The 22,100-nt window shown below is 44.2% G+C and overlaps 1 protein-coding gene across 1 annotated transcript; it reads left to right on the top strand.

Moving 5' to 3' along the window:
* The first annotated feature begins 446 nt into the window (after positions 1 to 446).
* On the top strand, positions 447 to 17,573 carry CHRNA1 (cholinergic receptor nicotinic alpha 1 subunit). Its single transcript, XM_054548833.1, has 11 exons — positions 447 to 557; positions 4,834 to 4,974; positions 5,506 to 5,697; positions 5,809 to 5,853; positions 7,192 to 7,266; positions 7,537 to 7,646; positions 10,803 to 10,998; positions 11,476 to 11,713; positions 15,039 to 15,262; positions 16,390 to 16,629; positions 16,954 to 17,573. The coding sequence occupies exons 1-11, from the start codon at positions 447 to 449 to the stop codon at positions 17,083 to 17,085; spliced, it is 1,704 nt and encodes a 567-aa protein (XP_054404808.1). The 3' UTR covers positions 17,086 to 17,573.
* The last annotated feature ends 4,527 nt before the right edge of the window (positions 17,574 to 22,100 follow it).

Here is a 22,100-nt window from a genome sequence, read left to right as displayed (position 1 = left end):
CCTGGAAGGAACAGGCAGGGTACCTTTAAATAACTGTCTCCTTCTGTGAACCCACCTCACATCCTGCAAAGAAGCGCAGCTCGGGTAACAATACTTCTCAGACTAAGAAATTACTAACTTCTGGTTTTTAGGATGTTTTTCAAGCAAGATAATTGAAAAGCTGAACTACTCTGCTCTTTGCTTCCCTGAGTGAGAGTGGGCAGAGGGACGGATGGAAGGAGGCAGGGACCCGGAACAACTGCTGATGCGGTGGGACACTTCTTCCGGATAATTACTCTTTGCTTGAATCACAGTGCATAGGACGTGGGCAATTCGCTCCAGCTAATGGTTCATGTGGGATAGGTATTGCCTGATACAGAGGCAGGGGTTGGAACAGCCACTCTGGGGGCCAGTAAAGCCAGTTTTATGGAAGAAGCTGTCTTTGTTAAAAACCAAACCCAGTCAACATGGGGGCTCTCCAGCAGCAGACTCAACACCAGCTACACTTTTCTGAAATCCAGGCAGTCACAAAAACCCCCAGCACCCTCAGAACACAGTTCATACTCAGCTTGTCAAGGGTAAGCAATTGTGTAAAGTGAGGCATATCTGTAATGGTGTACGGTCCCAGTAACTCCCTGGGCTCCAGGGCTGAGGGCAGCCCAGCTGTCGCTCCCACAAACAGGTGGTGTAAAACAATAGCTCTAGTGAGCCGACTCGCTTTCCAAACCCTCTAGCAGACAAGCACCCAGCCAGAGTGCCAGTGAGAAGCACAGGCCACCACACTGCCCTGGTCCACACCAGCTCTGGTAGCCCATGGAGCCCTGGCCTCTCCTCCTGCTCTTTAGCCTTTGCTCAGGTAAGTGCTGGGGTCAGGGGTGGGGAGAGGGCTCTCCTTTGAGGCTAAAGTACTGGAGGCCCCCAAATCAAAGTCTTGCTTCTTTGATGAGAACACAGAATGGCAGAGCCTCCCCAACCAGAGGCTGCTCTGTCAGTTTCTTCCTGATGTTAGCTTGATTGAGTTTCTGGATAAAGATTTTTAGTTTGCGTTATCTAATTAAAATAGAAACTGCCTGGTCAAAGACTTCAAGGTAGACACGCATGTCTCTCCCTCCATCATGCCTGGCAGCCGACTCATCCCTCTGAACACTCTGCACCATTTGTAGGACCTGGACCACTTGTGGATCATGATAGTGTCCTGGGGTTCATATTTAAACAACTATAGATACTTAGAACAGTGCCTTATAATCACAAACAATGGAGTTAACAAGTCCCTTTACTGCTCCGGGAGAATTCTAAAAATAAAGAGGACTGATTGACAGCTACATGTGCTGGAGATAGAAACCAATTAATAATCATAACTAAACTCTCTCCACAGAGACAGAAATATTTTGTAATTTTTTCAAAATTTCTGAAGTTAAAAAAAATTCCATATGAATGCATTCCTATCTACTTTTTTTTTTAAAGGTGTTACTATATATAGGTTTGGGTTTGAATTGAAACTATAAAACCTTGCACAGCATTTGACCTGCGTTCTACTCTGGAATGTGTCCTAACACAGCAGCTGAAACACCATCCTGAATCCCAGACTTCCGCTAGAGGGAAACAGGAGATGTTTGCTGATTGCTTCACATAAAAGTTTACTGGTGATATCATCCCAACTGAGAAACAAGGTGGCTGACATCCTGTGATTTTTCATTTCCAATGTTGCTCTGAAAAACACAGGCCTTCTGGTCAAGAGGCAAAAAGCTTTATTATTAATTTTTTTCAATAGCAGAGTTGAGTGAAAGAGCCTAAACTCAGATAAATTATATCCTGTGGGATTTGGACTCTGTCCAACCAAAGCTGGCCTGATGTGTGTGTGTGTGTGTGTGTGTGTGTGCGTGCACATGCATGCATGCATGCAAAATCACATTCACAGAAAAATTCTTAAATGATATGATTTAATGTAAAAATCCTTGAGAGATCTCTTAGGATTTTGGTTATTGCTAACCAAAAATGCATGATTAGCTATTAAAGAAGTATGTGATATGTATTTAGGTCAAATCTCGAGTTTGCTGGCATCGATTTCCATGGGTGTTTTATAGAAATTTAGAGCTAGATCAGGCAGTCCAACTTCCTCAATTTTTTATTACAAGGAAACTAAAGCTGACCTGCCCAAGGTCACTTAATTTATACATTTTGGAATGTGGTCAGTTGGAGACTTGGTTTATTACATGCACAGTCAGAAAACACAGCCTGAACTAGCCAAAGGTAGCAAAAGATACAGAATCATGTTAAGATAATAATGATCCATGGGACTACTAACAGTTCAAAATTTCTTTTGCCCAGCCCAGGGAGCTATTTCCTACATACAAATACAAATGGAACCAGTGTGGTACAAAAGGAACACTTTGAAATTGTGATTGAGTTTCCCTTCTTAGAATCAGTCCTTTGTGGACAAAATTGTCATTTATATCAGGGACCCTTTTCCTGTGTTAGCTTAACACAGCGTGATCTCTGTTCTATTCATACAGCACTTTTCATTTCAACTTTTTCTTCTCTTTGCCTCTGGAATCTCAAGCACTTCATTGCCATCTTTCTTATGGCATATCACTTTCCAACTTGTTCACAGTTATTTACGTAAATGACGAATGTCAATCTCCATAAGGGTAGGAAGAAGGATTCACTTTTGAATATCTCAAAGCTCCCAAAACAATGCTTTGCTTACAGTAAATACTCAACAAATATTTCATGAATAAATTAATGTTACCATCATCTGAATAAAGATTACAAGTATAATCTTGCTAAAAAGGGAAATTTGACATTATTTAATTTTTTTTCTGCATATTCGTTTATTTACACCCTACCTTTTTACAAAAGTATTTACTGTGATTCATTGAATCCATGAAGAACTAATCCAACTCTCCAGGCCATATTGGAGTTGGGAAGAGAATCATAGAGTTCTGACTTTGAGCCCTGTGAGTTTTCTATCACTCTACCCTGCTTTGGGGAGGAAAAAAGAAAAGAATACCAATGAACCAATCTAAGAAATGAAGCCCTCCTTCCTTAGAAATTCCTTATGGAAGGAACAGGCACCTTGTTATTGGCTAGGGTGGGAGAGGAGGAGGTGACTGTCTCTGAAATGCTGATTATGTCTGCTTCTGTCATCCTCCCCTTCCTCTTAGTGGGCCGTAGGGTTGGTCTGCATAGTTCTCCTGCTACATAATGCTGACCATCTGCTCTGCCCTCTGCTTTCTAATATGTTCTTCCTGTCAAACTGGAGTGAACAGTCATTTAAAAATAAGCAGCCCAAGGCAAGGCCAAAGCAACAGCTTCAAAATCAGTGGCCAAGGCGCTCAGTAATCCATTCCAGTCTGCAACCCCACCATGGGATGGATGAGGCCCAGGATAGAAAATGCATGGAGGACAGAAGGATTATCAAGTCCCAGGGGCTCAATGGGGTGGTTGCAAAAACGGAATCTTCAATCAACATATTCCCTTCAAGAGTCCTCAAATGCAGGTGGCTTTAGGGAAATGTCATGTGAAATCTCTGCATGGTTGGGCACTGAGTGCCCTTGGAACATTTTGGGTTCAGAAAACATGTGAAACTAGCCGGGTGAGGTGGCTCTTGCCTGTAATCCCAGCACTTTGGGAGGATGAGGTGGGTGGATGGTTTGAGCTCAGGAGTTTCAGACCAGCCTGAACAACGTGGCAAAACCCCATCTGTACAAAAAATACAAAAATTAGCTGGGTGTGGTGGTGCGCACCCAGGTAATTTTCGTATTTTTTATAGAGATGGGGTCCCAGCTGCTTGGTTGGGGGAGGCTAAGGTGGGAGGATTGCTTGAGCCTGGGAGGTCGAGGCTGCAGTGAGCTGTGATTGAGCTACTGCACTGCAGCCTCAGCAATAACCTGCGGAAAGGGGAGATCTGGTTATGTGAATGAAGGCAAATGGATCATGTGTCTACTTCCTCTCCCAGCTCTGAACACACAGTCCCCAACCCACGGAAGGCTTGAATTACAAAGATCCTTCATAAGACACTTGGGATTTGGAACACATTTTCTCATAGGAATAGTGGCACTTGCAGTTCTGAGTTTCCAGGGCAGCTCACAACACATTGTTAGTATCAAGAATTAGTGCAGAAGCTCAGCGAAAAATGACAGGATTCTAATCTGAGCTTTGCCCTTACTGGTCACATGACCTTGGACAAGTTGTCCAACCTTCCTGAATCTCAGGTGAGGATGTCTGCCCTCCTGCTTCATCTGTGGCCGATGAAGATTGAAAAGGGCTGTAGATAGAAAAGGGGGCCGTGGGTTCTGAGAGTATTAGATGATATTGCTCTCTATCCTGAAGGAAAATGTAGTAAAGATTCCTTGGAATCGCTTATGTTCCAACTAGGAGCCCCAAACCCAGGTCAACAAAGAACAGTTTTCACTCTATTTTAACAGCTTAACTGGGACGTGTACCTGCCAGCAGTGGTATTTTTAAAAATCGTGGTAAAATACCCATTTCATAAAATTTACCATTTTAACCACTTTAAAGTATACAATTCAGTAGCATTAAGTACATTCACATGTTATATAACCATCACCACTATCTATTTCCAGAACGTTTTCATCATCCCAAAGGGAAACATCAGGCACATTAAGGAGTCCCACCCCATCCCTCTCTCCCCCTAGTCCCTGGTAACTCCTGCTCTGCTTTCTCTCTGTATGGATTTACCTATTCTGGATACTTCATGTAGATGAAATCATACAATATTTGCCCCATTGTGTCTGGCTTCTTTCACTTAGCAAAATGTTTCCAAGCTCCATCCGTGTTGTAGCATGTGTCAGTACATCATTCATTTATTCCTTTTTCATGTCTGAATAATAGTTCATCGTAGGGGTATACCATAATTTGTCCATCCATTTACCTGTTGATGGACACTTGAGTTGTTTCCACCCTTTGGCTGTGGTAAATAATGCTGCTCTTCTTTTGGGTGTGGACCTAGGAGTGGAACTGCTGGATCGTATGGTAACTGTGTTTAACTTGTTGAGGAACTGCCATTTTACATTCCCACCAGCAACATATGAGGTTCCAGTTTCTCTGCAACCTCCCCAACCCTTGTTGTTTTCCACTTGTTAATTATGGCCACTCTGGTGGGTTTGAACCAGCATCAATTTTGGCTGTTCATGGCATCATGAGATCTGATGCAGCCAGTCCAAGATTTCATTACACTGCTCTGAAACACTGAGACTGGCTTTTTTTGTGGGCTTTTTTTTCGTCTGTGTGTGTGTGTGTGTGTGTGTGTGTGTGTGTGTGTACCTGGCAAAATTGATTCAGCCAGGCTGTATGAAGGAATGTCACCTGTCCAAAGTACAAGTGTTGTGATTACCTGGCACACCCCACTGTCACCGGGTAAGGGACCACACCAGCAATTGTAATTGGAAAAAAACAAGGCAATAACGGCTGCATATGGGAACCTTTCAACAAGGAGGCCTGTGTGCCTTCCGTTAGAAGGAACTGAGGCTTAAGCCTCAGTTCCTCATGTTCATGTGTTTGGAGGGTGGGGAGAAGAATCTGACAGTGTGGGTGTCATCTGCTGTCTCAGCTGGCCTCGTCCTGGGCTCCGAACATGAGACCCGTCTGGTGGCAAAGCTATTTAAAGACTACAGCAGCGTGGTGCGGCCAGTGGAAGACCACCACCAGGTCGTGGAGGTCACCGTGGGTCTGCAGCTGATACAGCTCATCAATGTGGTGAGACAAGAGCAATGGGGGCCTGCCCACATACCCACACCTCTCACCCCTGGGTTTCCTCCCCTGGGTCCCCTCTCTCCCCTATAAAAATGATCCTTATTTCTTTTCCAGGATGAAGTAAATCAGATCGTGACAACCAATGTGCGTCTGAAACAGGTAACTTAGCCAGATAATTGCATGTATGTCATTTTTATTCACGCTGAAATTAAATCTGGGCCCAGAGGAAATCAATATGGGTAATAGGGATATATACCAAAATGTTGAAAGTAGATATTTTGAGATGGTGAAAGCATGGATCCTGTTTGGTTTTGGTTTTGCTTTTTTTTTTTTTTTTTTTTTAAAAACTTTAGGGCTTTTTCTGTGTGTATTAGTTTGCTAGGGCTGCCATAACTGTGTGGCTTAAACAACAGAAATTTATCATCTCGTAGTTCTGGAAGATAGAAGTCCAAAGTCTAGGTATTGGCAGAGTTTGTTCCTTCTGAGGGCTCTAAGGAAGAATCTGTCCTAGGACTCTCTCTTCAGCTCGTAGATGACTGTCTTTATGTTCAGATGGCATTCTTCTTGTGTACGTGATACATATACGTATGATATATATGAATATAAATGTATATTTAAATACATATATATATATCTTTAAATTCCCCCTTTTTATGAAGACACCAGTCATATTGAATGACAGTCTATTTTAATGACTTCATTTTAACATAATTACCTCTGTAAAGAACCTATCTCCAAATTAGGTCACGTTCTGAAATACTGGGAGTTAGGGCTTCAGCATGAATTTTAGGGGGACACAATTGAACCCATAGCATTGTGCTTTCCAGCTTTGCTGCAATGGGCACATACAGGTAGAGTACCCCTTTCCCAAAATGCTTGGGACCAGAAGTGTTTCAGATTTTGGATTTTTTTTTTTTATTTTGAAATATTTGCATATACTTACCAGTTAAACTTCCCAAATCTGAAAATTTGAAATTCAAAATTCTCCAATGAACATTTCCTGAGTGTCATGTTGGTGCTCAAAAAGTTTTGGATTTTGGAGCATTTTGGATTTCGGAGCATTTTGGATTTCAGATTTGGGATCCTCAACTTGTACTACTTTTCTTTTGAGACAGAGTCTCACTCTGTCTCACAGGCTGGAGTGCAATGGCGTGATCTCAGCTCACCGCAACCTCCTCCTCCCAGGTTCAAGCGATTCTCCTGCCTCCGCCTCCCAAGTAGCTGGGACTACAGGTGCCTACCACCACGCCCGGCTAATTTTTGTATTTTTAGTAGAGACGAGGTTTCACCATGTTAGCCAGGCTGGTCTCGAACTCGTGACCTCAGGTGATCTACCCGCCTCAGCCTCCCAAAGTGCTGGGATTACAGGCATGAGCCACCACGCCCAGCCTTTACTTTTATAATGTAGAAAAATATATGGTACTTTTAAAAAATGATGCTGCCTGCTTGAGGAAAATGTTCACACTAGGGTCTTTCTCCTTTTCTGGGGGTGGACAGGGTGACATGATAGATCTGCCACCCCCCAGCTGCGTGACTTTGGGGGTTCCTTTGTTTTCTCATCTGCAGAATGAGGTCAGTAATCACCCTCCCCTCATGGGATTGTTGTGAGGACTAAATGAGTTAATATAGGTAAGGTGTTTGAAACAGTGTGAGCATGTCGTCAGTGCTATACATTTGCTGTTCTTATTTACTGAAGTGAAAGCGGAATTCTGAATCCAACTTTTCTTATGGAAGCACAATTTCTGTCAATACTGAATTCCCAGGCACATCAGGGCTCTTGATAATCTTAGATTTTAAAAAGTGTTTTTGGCTTTTTAATTAGCTGTATGTCTTTGTTTCTAGCAATGGGTGGATTACAACCTAAAATGGAATCCAGATGACTATGGCGGTGTGAAAAAAATTCACATTCCTTCAGAAAAGATCTGGCGCCCAGACCTTGTTCTCTATAACAAGTGAGCAAACTGCATGGGTGGCGGAGGGCGCTCCTGGGGCAGGTGGAATAAAGTGCCCTAATAGAAGGGCTGCGCGCTCAGAATGCTTCTCACCACTGCTAATGTTAAATCACCCAGGACGGTGGCTCACACCTGTAAACTCAGCACTTTGGAAGGCCAAGGTGGGAGGGTTGCTTGAGGCCAGGAGTTTGAGATCAGCCTGGGCAACATAGCAAGACAACATCTCTACAAAATTAAAAAAATAAATCACTCTAAACCAAGAGCCAAGTTGACGGGCTAGGGGTGCCATATGGTGTCTCATGACTTAAAGAGAAGGGATTACTGCGGCCAAATTAAATCCACGCTGAGGGTGGGGGACATTTGATCCCTGAGAGCCCCTGAAGCATGTGGCAACTTTCCAAGGCACCCAAACGTCCATCGCTGAGTTCCTTGGAATCTAGTGTCCTCCCTACCAAATATTTCTGAGCCTCCTGGGGTTGTTACTCACCACATCGTGAATGCCTTCCTGACACCCACTGCTGCTGTTGGCCTGGGATGCCTTCACTGCCTGTCCACTGGGCCCCACGACAGACTGCATGTTGTGAAATTATAATATTATTCAAGACGTTCTGGTCTAATGACACGTTCATTAGCATACGCCCTTCATTTGTCAGGAAATGCTCATTTCAAAAAGCATCCTTCCCAGGCAGGAGCATGCAACACCGGCCCGGAGGATTTATGGTCTGACATTATACAACATGTGTCGGGGGTCCACAAGCTGTGTGTCCAAGCAGACTTAGGGAAGGTGACAGGGCTAGCGGATGAAAACGATACCTTTTAAGGCGGGCCCTTTCAAGCTTTGATTTTCTGCCACACGTTGCCCAATTATACTTGGGGTTCAAGCTTGAGCCAAATTATCCGATCATTTGTGTAATCTTTTTGGACAAATGGGCTGATAAAGTATCTTTCAGTTTCTCTTCCAGTAGGAATCTGAGAAGAGCAATTAAAATCCTTTGGTTCTTTTGCCAGACTCACTCAGGATCATCCTGGTGAGGAGAGAACGCTGTTTTATTGCTTATTGGGAGAGACTAAGACAACCCTATGACTCTCTGCCCTTTGGGGCTGCTGTGGGTGGGTCCAATGCCACATAGTTTTCCAGGTAAAGAGCCCACTTCAGTCCCAAGGAAAAACCAATGGGAAGAAAACCTCTTAATTTATGACATGAGGGACCAACATATGCCATGATGTCCCTGAAATCCCACTGAGACAGACCCCATCCCGCCCATTCAACACCTATTCTAACACCCTGCCCTCTGCTAAATCCCTTGAACACAGACTGTTGTTCACGGAAAGAGTAAGTTGTCCACTGAATAAGGCCGGCAGAAATGGCTTATTTTGTTTCTTTAGAACCTCCCATGGTGTCTGTCTTTTTAAAAATAATAAATCATTGCCAACATTTGAAAACCAAGAAACATCACATTAAAATCTGTTTTTTAGCCTCTCTAGAAAAATCCAACACTTAAACTTCCAGATTTTTTTTCTTTTTTTTTGAGACAAAGTCTCTGCTCCGTTGCTCAGGCTGGAGTGTTGTAGTGTGATCATAGCTCATTGCAACCTTGAACTCTGGGGCTTGAGCATTCCTCTGCCTCAGCCTCCCAGGTAGCTGGTACTACAGGTGTGCACCACCATCCCTCGCTGATTTTTAAAGAAAATTTAGTAGAGGTGAGGTCTCGCTGTTGGCCAGGCTGGTCTCAAACTCATGGACTCAAGTGATCTTCCTGCCTTAGTCTCCCAAAGTGCTGAGATTACAGGCATGAGCCACTGTACCTGGCAAAATCTGGCAATTTTTGATTTAAAAAAATCTACATTTCGCTGGGCGCAATGGCTCATGCCTGTAATCCCAGCACTTTGGGAGGCCGAGGTGGGTGGATCACGAGGTCAGGAGATCGAGACCATCCTGGCTAACATGGTGAAACCCTGTCTCTACTAAAAATACAAAAAATTAGCCAGGCGTGGTGGTGGGCGTCTGTAGTCCCAGCTACTCGGGAGCTGAGGCAGGAGAATGGCGTGAACCTGGGAGGCGGAGCTTGCAGTGAGCCGAGATCGCACCACTGCACTCCAGCCTGGGCGACAGAGCAAGACTCCATCTCAAAAAAAAAAAAAAAAAAAAAAAAAAAAATCTAGGTTTCCAGCTTCTGAGGAAGAATCCAAATCTGGCAAGATTGGGCCTTCATTCCCACATGGGCGCCTCAGGGGACACTGCAAGGTGGCACCTTCCTGACAGGAGAGAGGGGCACTCTGTTCAGCAGTGTCACCCTGCACTCATTCCTCACCTGCCTGGCCCTGGAGGTATCTGAGTTTGTGAGTCCACCCCAGTGAGTTCTAAATCGTTCTTTAAAAAGTAGTAGGCTGGTCAGACATGGTGGCTCACTCCTGTAATCCTAGCATTTTGAGAGGCCAAGGCAGGCGGATCACTTGAGGTCAGGAATTCAGGGCCAGCCTGGTCAACATGATGAAACCTAATCACTATTAAAAATACAAAAATTAGCTGGGTGTGTGGTGGGTGCCTGTAATCTCAGTTACCTGGGAGCCTGAGGCAGGAGAACTGCTTGAGCCCGGGAGGTGGAGGTTGCTGTGAGCCAAGATTGCACCATTGCACTCCAGCCTGGGCAACAAAGCGAGATTCCATCTCAAAAAAAAAAAAAAAAAAAGTAGTAGGCCCCTTCCCTAACCTGCTTGTCACGGTAATGAGTCGCTGGAGGTGTTTTATGTAAAATTCCTGTGTTTTCTTTCCCCAACATAGTACATCAGGGAGGTGATAGATGAAGATTAACATTACAAATACTTGTGAGGTCTGGAAAAATAATCCGGGATGCAGTGGACCCATGTTACCTGTTATTTCTTTAAAACTGTGGGTTCCCACATTCTTTCCCAGATACTCAGATTCAGGGTTTACTTAGAGGGTGTGCAGAACTCTGTATTTTTAACAAGCACCCCAGTGATTCTTATTATCAAATTTGGGAAACATTGCAATAGATAAAAAGTGACACTGCCCAAAAGAGAGCTTCTATAATTAGCACCTGAATAATTAACAGCTGTCTCCTGTTAACGTCCCCAAGCAGAATGGAAGGCTTATCTGTCACTTGGAGCCATTTTCGTCTTTTATCCCAATTGTAGTGCGGATGGTGACTTTGCTATTGTCAAGTTCACCAAAGTGCTCCTGGACTACACTGGCCACATCACATGGACACCTCCAGCCATCTTTAAAAGCTACTGTGAGATCATCGTCACCCACTTTCCCTTTGATGAACAAAACTGCAGCATGAAGCTGGGCACCTGGACCTATGACGGCTCTGTCGTGGCCATCAACCCGGTAGGTGGTGGCCACATATGATAAGGGTGGTTTCAGAAAAAGTGTGATTTGGGTCTCCAAATTTCCTTGGACAATCATAGGCTCTCAGTACCAGTTAGAACTTAGGAACTATCCAGTTTGATGGTTCAAGTTGTTTGGGAAGGGAGAACTAAATGGGAGCTTAAATTAATTCGCTACGCCCAGGCTCAGTCTCAAGAATTTTGGTGTAATGGGCCTGGGGTGGCGGTAGGGCATCAATATGTTTTAAAGCTCCCAGGTGACTTGAATGTGTAGCCAAAATGGAGAATGCTACTAGTCCAAACCCCCTTATGTCATAGGAAAGGAATCTAAGACCCCAAAGCAGTAGTTCCCCAGAGTCCCTCCTGGGTGTGTGACCCACAGAGCTGGAATCTGTGGCCTTGTCACTGCTGATTACAAAATGCTGCCCCTCATCAGGGTGAACTGCCTGGGATTTCCAAACCTCATTTCCTTTCTCAGGAAAGCGACCAGCCAGACCTGAGCAACTTCATGGAGAGTGGGGAGTGGGTGATCAAGGAGTCCCGGGGCTGGAAGCACTGGGTGTCCTATTCCTGCTGCCCCAACACCCCCTACCTGGACATCACCTACCACTTCGTCATGCAGCGCCTGCCCCTCTACTTCATCGTCAACGTCATCATCCCCTGCCTGCTCTTCTCCTTCTTAACTGGCCTGGTATTCTACCTGCCCACAGACTCAGGTGGGTGCGGTTGCCATGACTGCTGCTGCTGACGCTGATGGGTCTCGTGCTGCTATTTTGGGGAAGCCAGAAATAATCATGTGCTAACAAACAGGCAGATCGACCCGAACCATCATCATTAGGAGGGTGCATTTGCTGAGTGGGCGTGCGCAGTGGTGAGAGTCACTGTGAGTGGAGCTCACAGCTGGGGCAGACATCCCGAGCAGCAGGGAGTTGAACATGACCCTCAAGATGCACATTGTAGCTCAGGCTGGTTAAAGTACATTAACCACCAATTCCTATTTGCTGAATACCAACTGTGTGCCCAGAAGTGTGCTGGGTAAGGTGTGTGATCCCAGACACTTCTCATGCCACTTCCACGATGAAGTCACTTTCTATGTACTGACTAATCCTGGTCTTGCTCCTTTACCCACTGCTCACCACTTGAAAATAGATTTTGCCTATCTCTTTTCCAGATGGTGGCATCTTCACACACAAGACCCTACTTCCCAAGTGGCCATTCTTTCTCACATATCAGCCTAGACAACTTACTTACCTCCTACTGAGTAATCATATCTGTGACATAATTTTATCAAACAACAACCATCCACCAGAAAGGAGGAAAGGGTACCCATCTGCCTGCCAGCAAGTCACTATTCATAAACAACTTACGGCAGACAAGTTTGAAAAAAAGAAAGATGCTATAGACAGACCTCAAGCTTATGACAGGTAGCAATTTGTATCAAAATGACTTTAAAAAAAAAACCCACAAAAGTTTAAATCCAACTTGCCAACTAGGAAAAAAGATTATTCATTTACTCATTCAATGAATATTTGTTGAATAAATATGATGTGGCAGATAGACTGCAGAGAATAAGACAGAAAGTGCCTCACACCACAGAGTGCATGTTCCAGTGACTGCATTTGGGGTTTCATTTTTGTTTTTGTTTTGAGACAGGGTCTCACTCTGTTGCCCAGGCTGGAGTACAGTGGCATGATCACGGCTCACTGCAGCCTCAACCTCCCGAGCTCAAGTGATCCTTTCACCTCAGCCTCCTGAGTAGCTGGGACTACAGGCATGTGCCACCATACTCGGCTAATTTTTGAATTTTTTGTAGAAACGGGGTTGCACCATGTTGCCAAGGCCAGTCTCGAACTCCTGGGTTCAAATGATCTGCCCACCTCGGCCTCCCAAAGTGCTGGGATTACAGGTGTGAGCCACTGTGCCTGCCCTGCACTCATTTCTAAACAAATGATCACAAACACAATTTTTTCAACTTTCTAATCGAATGAAACTTTTTTACATTAAAAAAATAAATAAATATAGATGGAGTCTTGCTATGTTGCCCAGGCTAGTCTCAAACTCCTGGCCTCAAGTGATCACCCCTGCCTTGGCCTCCCAAGGTGTTAGGATTACAGGCATGAGCCACTGCACCAGGCCCTCAAATGAAACTTTTTAAAATAAAAACACTGTCGGGGCATTATGGGAACTAACAAGAGTCTCTATAAACGTTAAATGATTTGCGCTTGAAAAGCGCTTAGGGGCCAGATGCGGTGGCTCACACCTGTAATCCCAGCACTTTCAGAGGCCAAGGCGGATGGATCACTTGAGTTCAGGAGTTCGAGACCAGCCTGGCCAACATGGTGAAACCCCATCTCTATTAAAAATACAAAAAATTAGCCAGGTGTGGTGGCACGTGCCTGTAATCCCAATTACTTGGGAGGTTGAGGCAGGAGAATCACTTGAACCCTGGAGGCGGAGGTTGCATTGAGCCGAGATGGCACCACTGAACTCCAGCCTGGACAACAGAGTGAGACTCCATCACCAAAAAAAAAAAAAAGAAAGAAAGAAAGAAAAAAGAAAAGCACTTAGGACAAAAATTATGCTTGATAAATGTTGGCTATTATTATCATCATTATTATTAATCAAGAAATTTTATATAAGCGGACAAATATTTTGTATTTGTAATTGTATTCTTTTTCACTTTGAAAGGTTTTCCTACCTACCACGTAGAATTGACAATTTCTTGTTTGTATCCACTCTTTATTGTATACATACATACATATTCTATATATATTCTAGCACCCAGAAGCAGCCAGTAGGGGAAAGCTTCATCACTGAAAGCAGGGTAACACAAGGGTTTCCAGCAGCACCAACAGCAAGGCCAGCCCAGGGAAAGTCCCTCTCAGAGCTTCTCTGCTGCATCTAAGGTGGTCAAGCCTCACAAAAATACCTCAGTGCCATTCGGCCCCTGACCTTCCTGCTTCCAAGTCTGCCCAGCCAAAACCCTCCTGAGATCAAAGGGTCTGCAGAAAAGAGGTGGGGGCTGGGGAAATCCCTGCTCCCTTAGTATGCAAAACAAAACAAAACAAGAAATAAGTGAGAAGACAAACTTACTCTTATATGAAAATGAGACAGTGAGTGGTGTGAAACCACTGTATCAGAAGATCACTCAGGACGCTAAGGAGAACTCCTTAGCCTTTTGGATTTTGTCCTTTTCTTGGGTTTTGGTCTTGCAGCTTTCTCCCTTAATAACAGAAAGATACGTGTACTTCTGGGCTGCCCATTCATCTGCTGGGTAATAAGTAGGCCAGGGGTGGTTCAGTTTTATGAGGTTTAATGCATCCTGCTGCAGAAGGGAAGTGCCACACCGAGTCCAGCTTATCCACCCAGAACTTCTTTCAGTTCCCTGGGTTCCACCAAGAATCAGAAATCTGGAGCATGAGATGAAATATTGTTCCGTTTTCTGCTTGGCAGCCTCTAATGGAAATGCTTGCCACTGGCTGCTGTCAGAAAAGTTAAGGTATGGAGGTTACATAGGAAATTCTGCAGAAAAAAATGCTTTGAGATTTCCCAGAATAATGCTTTGAGAACATGTCGGTCACATTCCTCTTACCCTTGGGTTTCACTGGTGAATTAGTTTGCTTGAGCTGCCACACAAACCACCACAGGCTGTGAGGCTCAGATAACAGAAATGTAATTTCTCACAGTTCTGGAGACTGGAATTCCAAGATCAAGGTGCCAGTAGAGTTGGTTTCTTGTGAGGCCTCTCTCGGTTTGTAATGGCCATTTTCTTCCTGTGTCCCATGGCCTTCCGTCCACGCATCTGTGTCCTAATTCCTCTCCTTATAAGGACACTGGTCATACTTGATTACTCACTACCCCATATCACTTCATTTTCATTTAATTACCTCCTTAAAGTCACATTCAAATACAGTCACATTCTGAGGTCCCAGGACTCAGGACTTCCACATATAAATGGTGGGGTGGGAGGAAGACTGCAGCCCAACCCAGATGGGTGGTTGTGGGATTTTTTTTTTTTTTTTTTTTTTTCTGTCTTTCCAGGGGAGAAGATGACTCTGAGCATCTCTGTCTTACTGTCTTTGACTGTGTTCCTTCTGGTCATTGTGGAGCTGATCCCCTCCACGTCCAGTGCTGTGCCCTTGATTGGAAAATACATGCTGTTCACCATGGTGTTCGTCATTGCCTCCATCATCATCACTGTCATCGTCATCAACACACACCACCGCTCACCCAGCACCCATGTCATGCCCGACTGGGTGCGGAAGGTGAGTGGGGAGGCCCCTGCAGAGTCCACATGGGGGCACATCTACAGGCCTCCCCTTCCAGGAACCAATGGGCTTCTAGCTAATACTTGGGGCTATTTAGGAACTGAGTTCTTTTTGGGCTTTAGGGAATTTTTGGAAGGAACTTTCTTTGGCCTCTTTTTAGGAAAAAATAACCCTGTAGCCTTCCCAGAGAGAAAAGAAAAACAGAATTAACAAAGCTCATTCCAAATTCAAGTTTAAAGACTCTCTTTGATTAGAGAAGATCAACAAATGGCTGCTTTTTATTGAAATGCCGTGAAATTCTAGAGATTTCTTTTGTATGTTTTCCAATTTGTGAACAGACTGGCTTATTTTTTGCTGGTGAAATCATCTGTAGAGAATAGAATGAATAGAATCAGGGCTAGAGATGGGGGGGTTTCCTGATGAGAGAGGGTTAAAGAGTGAGTTTTAGTGAAGGACTTTGTCTCAAATATTTACGTTATTGAATTTAAAAATTTAACATTTCAAATATGTCTTTCTTTGACAAAACTTTACAGAGACACTGAAGTCCAGGATCTTTTGTGCAGAATGTAAAATATTTGTCAGGAATTGACAAAAGAAGCTACTGCTCACAATGTGCTCTTTTAAGAGGAGAGTAAGAGTCCCTGTTTCTGTAAAGGCTGATAGATGACTGCTGGCAATACCTGTACTGCAGTTTCTTCAGGAACAGGAAACAGAAGAAAACAATCTAGCTGTTTTGTGGGGTATATTTGAAGTGGAGGGGCCCCTTCTTTAACCATTTGATCCTGGTGACACATTGCTAACGCATTTTCCATACCTGTACGGGATCCTGAAGCTTTTAAGCTCATGGGTGGCCCCAGGTCGATGACTGCACATGGGCTCCCTCCAGTGGCGAACTTCTCACATTACAGAATCATCACTGTTAACCATAGTCATTTCACAGGACCCGGAATACAGAGGGATCTTTGAAAAAAATCTAGTATAGTTCTTTTGTTTTAAGGACAAGGAGGCTGAAGCCCAGAAAAACTGATTGACTTGCCCCAAGTCACATTGATAATTCAAAGACAGAGTTTTATGCTTGCCTCATGGACAATAATTCTCATGCATGGATTTCTTTTTTATGTTAGGTTTTTATCGACACTATCCCAAATATCATGTTTTTCTCTACGATGAAAAGACCATCCAGAGAAAAGCAAGACAAAAAGATTTTTACAGAAGACATTGATATCTCTGACATTTCTGGAAAGCCAGGGCCTCCACCCATGGGCTTCCACTCTCCCCTGATCAAACACCCCGAGGTGAAAAGTGCCATCGAGGGCATCAAGTACATCGCAGAGACCATGAAGTCAGACCAGGAGTCTAACAATGTAAGCTTTGTGGCTTGAAATCCATGCCTCTGGGTTTAAATGGTCAAATGCATGAGCACAGATGGTGAGTTTGACTTGATAAGTAGGTGGCATACAACAGGCAGCTACTGGCCTAAGATGAACCCTGGTGACCACCTCTAGACCACCTTAGTAAGTTATCACTTTGTAAATAATCTATTCAAAAAATAAAGATGATGCCAGCCAAGGGATGGGAGGACTTTGAGATCTACAAATTGAAGGGCCCATAGTTGATGCAAAGCACAAAGGTTGTGAGTCCAGAAACCACCTTAGGGAGACTCTGTCTAACACTTTCCTCTCTCCCAGGCGGCGGAGGAGTGGAAGTATGTTGCAATGGTAATGGACCACATACTCCTGGGAGTCTTCATGCTTGTTTGCATCATCGGAACCCTAGCCGTGTTTGCAGGTCGACTCATTGAATTAAATCAGCAAGGATGAGCAGAAAGTGAGCTGAGCCTAGCTCTGCCCCAGAACCTACCAGAGCAGAGAAGGGCAGGAGAGGAAGATGTGTCTACTTGCTACACTCGCACTTATCAAACGTGTAATATTCCATACTTATTATTGATGATAAGATTTACCTTTATGTAAGTTTATGGCCTTGAAGTGTTTTCATATTGCTTCTCCCTTTAGTTCTGCTGTCTCCCTGAAGAGTGAACCCTCTTTAGTAAATGAAACTAATCACTAAAAAAAGTGTTCATTTCCAGTGTCTGGAAGAGTTTTTCCCAGGATAACCGAGGTTTTCTGTTGCATTGTCATTGCTGTTATATTTATATGTTTACTTATTTTGTCTAACCACGAGACCACTAGGGAGTTGCTGATGTTCTTTTTTAAATGAAGTGTATTCTTTGCTTAAGGGTCAGTTTTGTACCTACTGAGAAAACCCCATCTACCAGTCCTAAAGAGATAAGGCATTTGATTTGGAGAGAGAGGAAGCAGTAGAAATGAAATAAACTAAAATGCAAACTGCATCAAAAATCCATGGGTTTTTTTGTTTGTTTGATTGTTTTTTGAGACAGGGTCTTACTCTTATCACCCAGGCTAGAGTGCAGTGGCCCGATCTCGTCTCACTGCAGCCTCCACTTGCCAGACTCAGGTGATTCTCCTACCTCAGCCTCACAGGGTAGCTGAGACTACAGGTGCATGTCACCACACCCAACTAACTTTTGTATTTTTTGCAGAGACAGGGTTTTGCCATGTTGCCCAGGCTGGTCTTGAACTCCTGGGCTCAACTGATCCACCCATCTTGGCCTCCCAAAGTGCTGGGATTATAGGTGTGAGCCACTGCCCTTGACCAAAAAAATCCATGTTTTAAAGCAGATTTCTAGACCTGAGAAGTCAGAGAAGGTTTATCAGTCCTATATGGCACCTGGGCTTGATGAGGGTCTGAAGGGAAACAAGTCCAAACAGTAGGGCCTAGGCACTATGGAAATTGTCTTGCCTGTATGGGTTTACTTCATCCTCATCCCCTTCATAAAATCCTAGAATGTCCCTATTTTACAAATGAGAAAATTAAATTTCAGGGAAATCCTGTAATGTCCCTATTTTCCAAATGAGAAAATTGAATTTCAGGGAGGTTAAGTTCTTTGCTCAAACTAGAAGAACTGAGATTTGAATCCACACTGAGATTCCAAAGCAACTCCAGGCTGGGTCAGTTCATCTGTTCACTGGCTCTCCCAGCCACCCCTGGCTCCATCTAGGCCATCCTGTAACTCTGCTCAGTGTTGTCAAGAATTTCAGTCTTAGCAAAAAACCATCTTTCTGTCTTCCCAATTAAAATTCCTGCCTTCCACCTGCCACCAGCCCTTATTCCAATCATGTTTGGGGTTCAAGTCCTATAAATGAAACCAGAAATGTATTACGCATCATCACCATTTCTAAAATTCTGAAGAAGTAAGTGGAAGAGAAATTGATTTCTTTTCACATTGTAAACTTTAATCCATAGTATAGTTTACCCAAGAACTAGAAACTGTGCAGCTACAGGTCAGGCTTAGTTGATGGCCTCCAAATCACCATAACCCAACTGTATTTGTCAGGGTTCTCCAGAAACACAGAACCAATAAGATATGTGTGTGTATCACAGTTTCTAGTTGTTGGGTAAACTATATTGTGGATTAAAATTTACAAGATGAAAAGAAATAATATATATGAGAAATCATAAATATATCTATGAGGCTGAGAAGTCCCACAACAGGTTGTCTGCAAGCTGGGATTCCAGTAGCATGGCTCAGTCCAAATCTGAAGGCTTCAGAACCAAAAAAGCCCATGGTGTAATTCTCAGTCCAAGGCTGAAGGCCCAAGAACCCAGAGGGAACATCAGTCTAAGTCCTGGAGTCCAAAAGCTGGACAGCCTGGAGTTCTGATGTCCAAGGGCAAGAGGAGGAGGGTGTCCCAGCCCCAAGAAGAGAGACACGAGTTTGCCTTTCCCCTGCCTTTTTGTGTTCTATCTGGGCCCCCAGCCAAATGGATGGTGCCCACCCACATTGAGGACAGATCTCCCCCACTCACTCTGACTGACACATCAGACTCCTGTGGAAACAAATACATCCAGAGATGATGTTTTACCAGTTCTCTAGCTATGCCTTAATCCTGTCAAGTCAACACCTAAAATTAACCATCACAAACCCACCCCTTGTCAACTTGGCACCCATACCCATCTCCTTAAACCATATTTGGTCTCCAAATAAAGATAATAACAAGGTAATAGTTCACCCAGCATGATACAGCTATCCTGCATTCAACCAAAAATGCATTAACCCCTGCCCCAGAAAGGAGGTCAAGTCCTTGATTGATATTTACTCTTCCCGTAAGATCCCATAACTTAAATACTATGATGTAAAATTAACAATACTTCAATACTGATATAAAGTCAATATCTTATGTTACATAAGAGAGAGGAATGAAAACAAAGATATTTGCTTAATATATGTATATATACATACAAATGTATTTTTAACAAATGGGAGGAAACACTCATGACAATTACGGTCCTCATTTCTGTAACTGGTTATGTGGTCATAGCTGGTATTTGTAACTACCTCCTTCCACTACCTATTACTACCTATTCTGTATTCCCTTTGCCTCCATCAAGCACCTCAGCTGGTCATGGAACCTTGTGGGGTGACCCATGCCTTCATTCCTGAAGGGTCTGGGCCATCTGTAGTCAGTCCTGCCTGAATTGGGTTGCAGTTTCCCATTGACCTTAATCACAGGGTATGCTAATGCTGAAAGATGCCCCAAGGGATCTCCTGTATTCCAGACATACTCTTCCTTACTTGCATTGTGGAGTAGTAGCCCAATTTCCTTTTGGAAGTCTGGTTAATCACCCCAGCCTATACCATAACTCCCTTCTTAGCCTGCCAACTCAGGGCATGAGGAGCTCGAAGTGGCCAGGTGGCAGTCTTAACTCCCAGTTCAATGGAATCATTGTTGTGTCTCCTGGTGGAAGCATTCCTCCCTCTGAAACTAAGAACTTTAGGCCAGCAGAGCATAAAGTTGTGCAAACGGGAAGCAAAAATTTTACTAGTGGATCAGCAGGGATAATGATGAGTGGTGTCACTCCCATTTTCACCCCTTGATTCCTGGTTATGGGAGAAACAGGACCATATACTAGACACTGATTCAGAGCACACACAGCCTTCTGGAGAATCTTGCCTCAGCCCTGCAAAATGCTGTCACTTAGCTGGTGCTGTAACTGCAATGTCAAAAGGCCATTCCATTATTCTATAAAGCCAGCTGATTCAGGATAATGGGGAAGATGGTAAGACCAGTGACTTCAATGAGCATGAGCCCATTGCCACACGTCTTTGGCTACGAAGTGAGTTCCCTGGTCACAGTCAATGCTGTCTGGAATATCATGATGATGGATAAGGCATCTATAAGTCCACAGATGGTAGTTTTGGCAGATGCATTGCATGCAGGAAAGGCAAATCCATATACTTATGTCTATTCCAGTGTCAGTATTGTAGTACTCAGTAAGTGCCTATTCCAGTAAAGACAAAATGCTGCCCTTTCTATGACGGAAGAGGCCCAATGTAGTCAAGTTGTCCCCAGGTAGCTGGCTGATCACCCAGAAAATAGTGCCATACTGGGGCTCATCGTTGGTCTCCGATGCTGGCAGATTGGGTGTTCAGTGGGTGACTGTAATAAGGTTGACTTCGGTGAGTGGAAGTCCATGTTGCTGAGCCCATGCATAATCTCCATCCCTGCCACCACGGCCACACTGTTCATGAGCGCATTGGACCATGTCAGGGGTGTCTGGGGAAAGAGGCTGACTAATATCCACAGAACAAGTCATCCTATCCACCTGATTATTAAAGCCTTCCTCTGCTGAGATAATTTTGGTGGGCATTTACACGGGACAAAAATATCTTCACATCCTTTGTCCACATGAGAGGTCTATCCACATACCTCTTTCCGGATTTCTCTGTCACCAATTTTCCAGTCATGTGCCTTCCAAATCTCTCACCATCCAGCCAAACCATGCGATACAGCCCATGGATCAGTATATAATCACACGTCTGGCCATTCTCCTTCTAGGCAAAGTGCATGGCCAGGTGCACTGCCTGAAGTTCTGCCCACTGAGAAGATTTCCCTTCACCAGTGTCCTTCAGGGATGTCCCAGAAAGGGGCCATAGTGCTGCAGCTGTCCACTTTCAGATGGTGCCTGCATATTGTGCAGAACCATCTGTGAATCAGGACCTGGTCTCCTCTTCCTCTTCAGCTGATCATAGGGTACTTCCCATGAGGCCATGGGTGCAGGTGGGGAGAGAGAAACCATGGACATTTGGGCCACTTCATGTAACTTACTTGTGTCTGCAGGGCCTGCTTGGGCCTGATCATGTATATACTGCTTCTATTTAATGATGGAACACTGCTGTGCACACCCAACTTTATGGGTTGGTAGATCAGATAACACCTAGTTCATGATAGCCACATCAGGTTGCATGGTAACTTGGTGGCCCATGGTCAAGCATTCAGTTTCGACTAAAGCCAAGAGTTATCTGTCTAAAGGAGAGTACTTACCTGCAGATGATGGCAGGGCCTTGCTCCAAAATCCTAAGGGCCTCTGCTGTGATTCTCCTATACCCTCCCTATCTGCCGCTGACCCCTCAAGCACCATGGGATCTGCCGGATCGTATGGCCCCAAGTGGCAGAGCAGCTTGCACAGCAGCCTGGACCTGTTGCAGGGCCTTCTCCTGTTCTAGGTTCTATTCAAAACTAGCAGCTTTTTAGTCACTTGGTAGATGAGCTTGAGTAACACACCCAAATGAGGAATATGTTGACTCCAAAATCCAAGTAAGCCCACTAGGCAGTGTGCCTTTTTCTTGGCTGTGGAAGGGGCCAGGTGCAACAACTTAACCTTCACCTTACAAGGGATACATCAACAGGCTCCATAACACTGGATTCCCAGAAATTTCAGAGGTAGAAGGCCCTTAAATTTTGATTGGATTTAT

The sequence above is a fragment of the Pongo abelii genome, chromosome 11 (genome assembly GCF_028885655.2).
Source record: "Pongo abelii isolate AG06213 chromosome 11, NHGRI_mPonAbe1-v2.0_pri, whole genome shotgun sequence".
In the NCBI taxonomy this organism is placed as follows: domain Eukaryota; kingdom Metazoa; phylum Chordata; class Mammalia; order Primates; family Hominidae; genus Pongo; species Pongo abelii.
The sequence above is the reverse complement of the archived record's forward strand: the minus strand, read 5'-3'. Positions and strand labels throughout refer to the sequence as shown.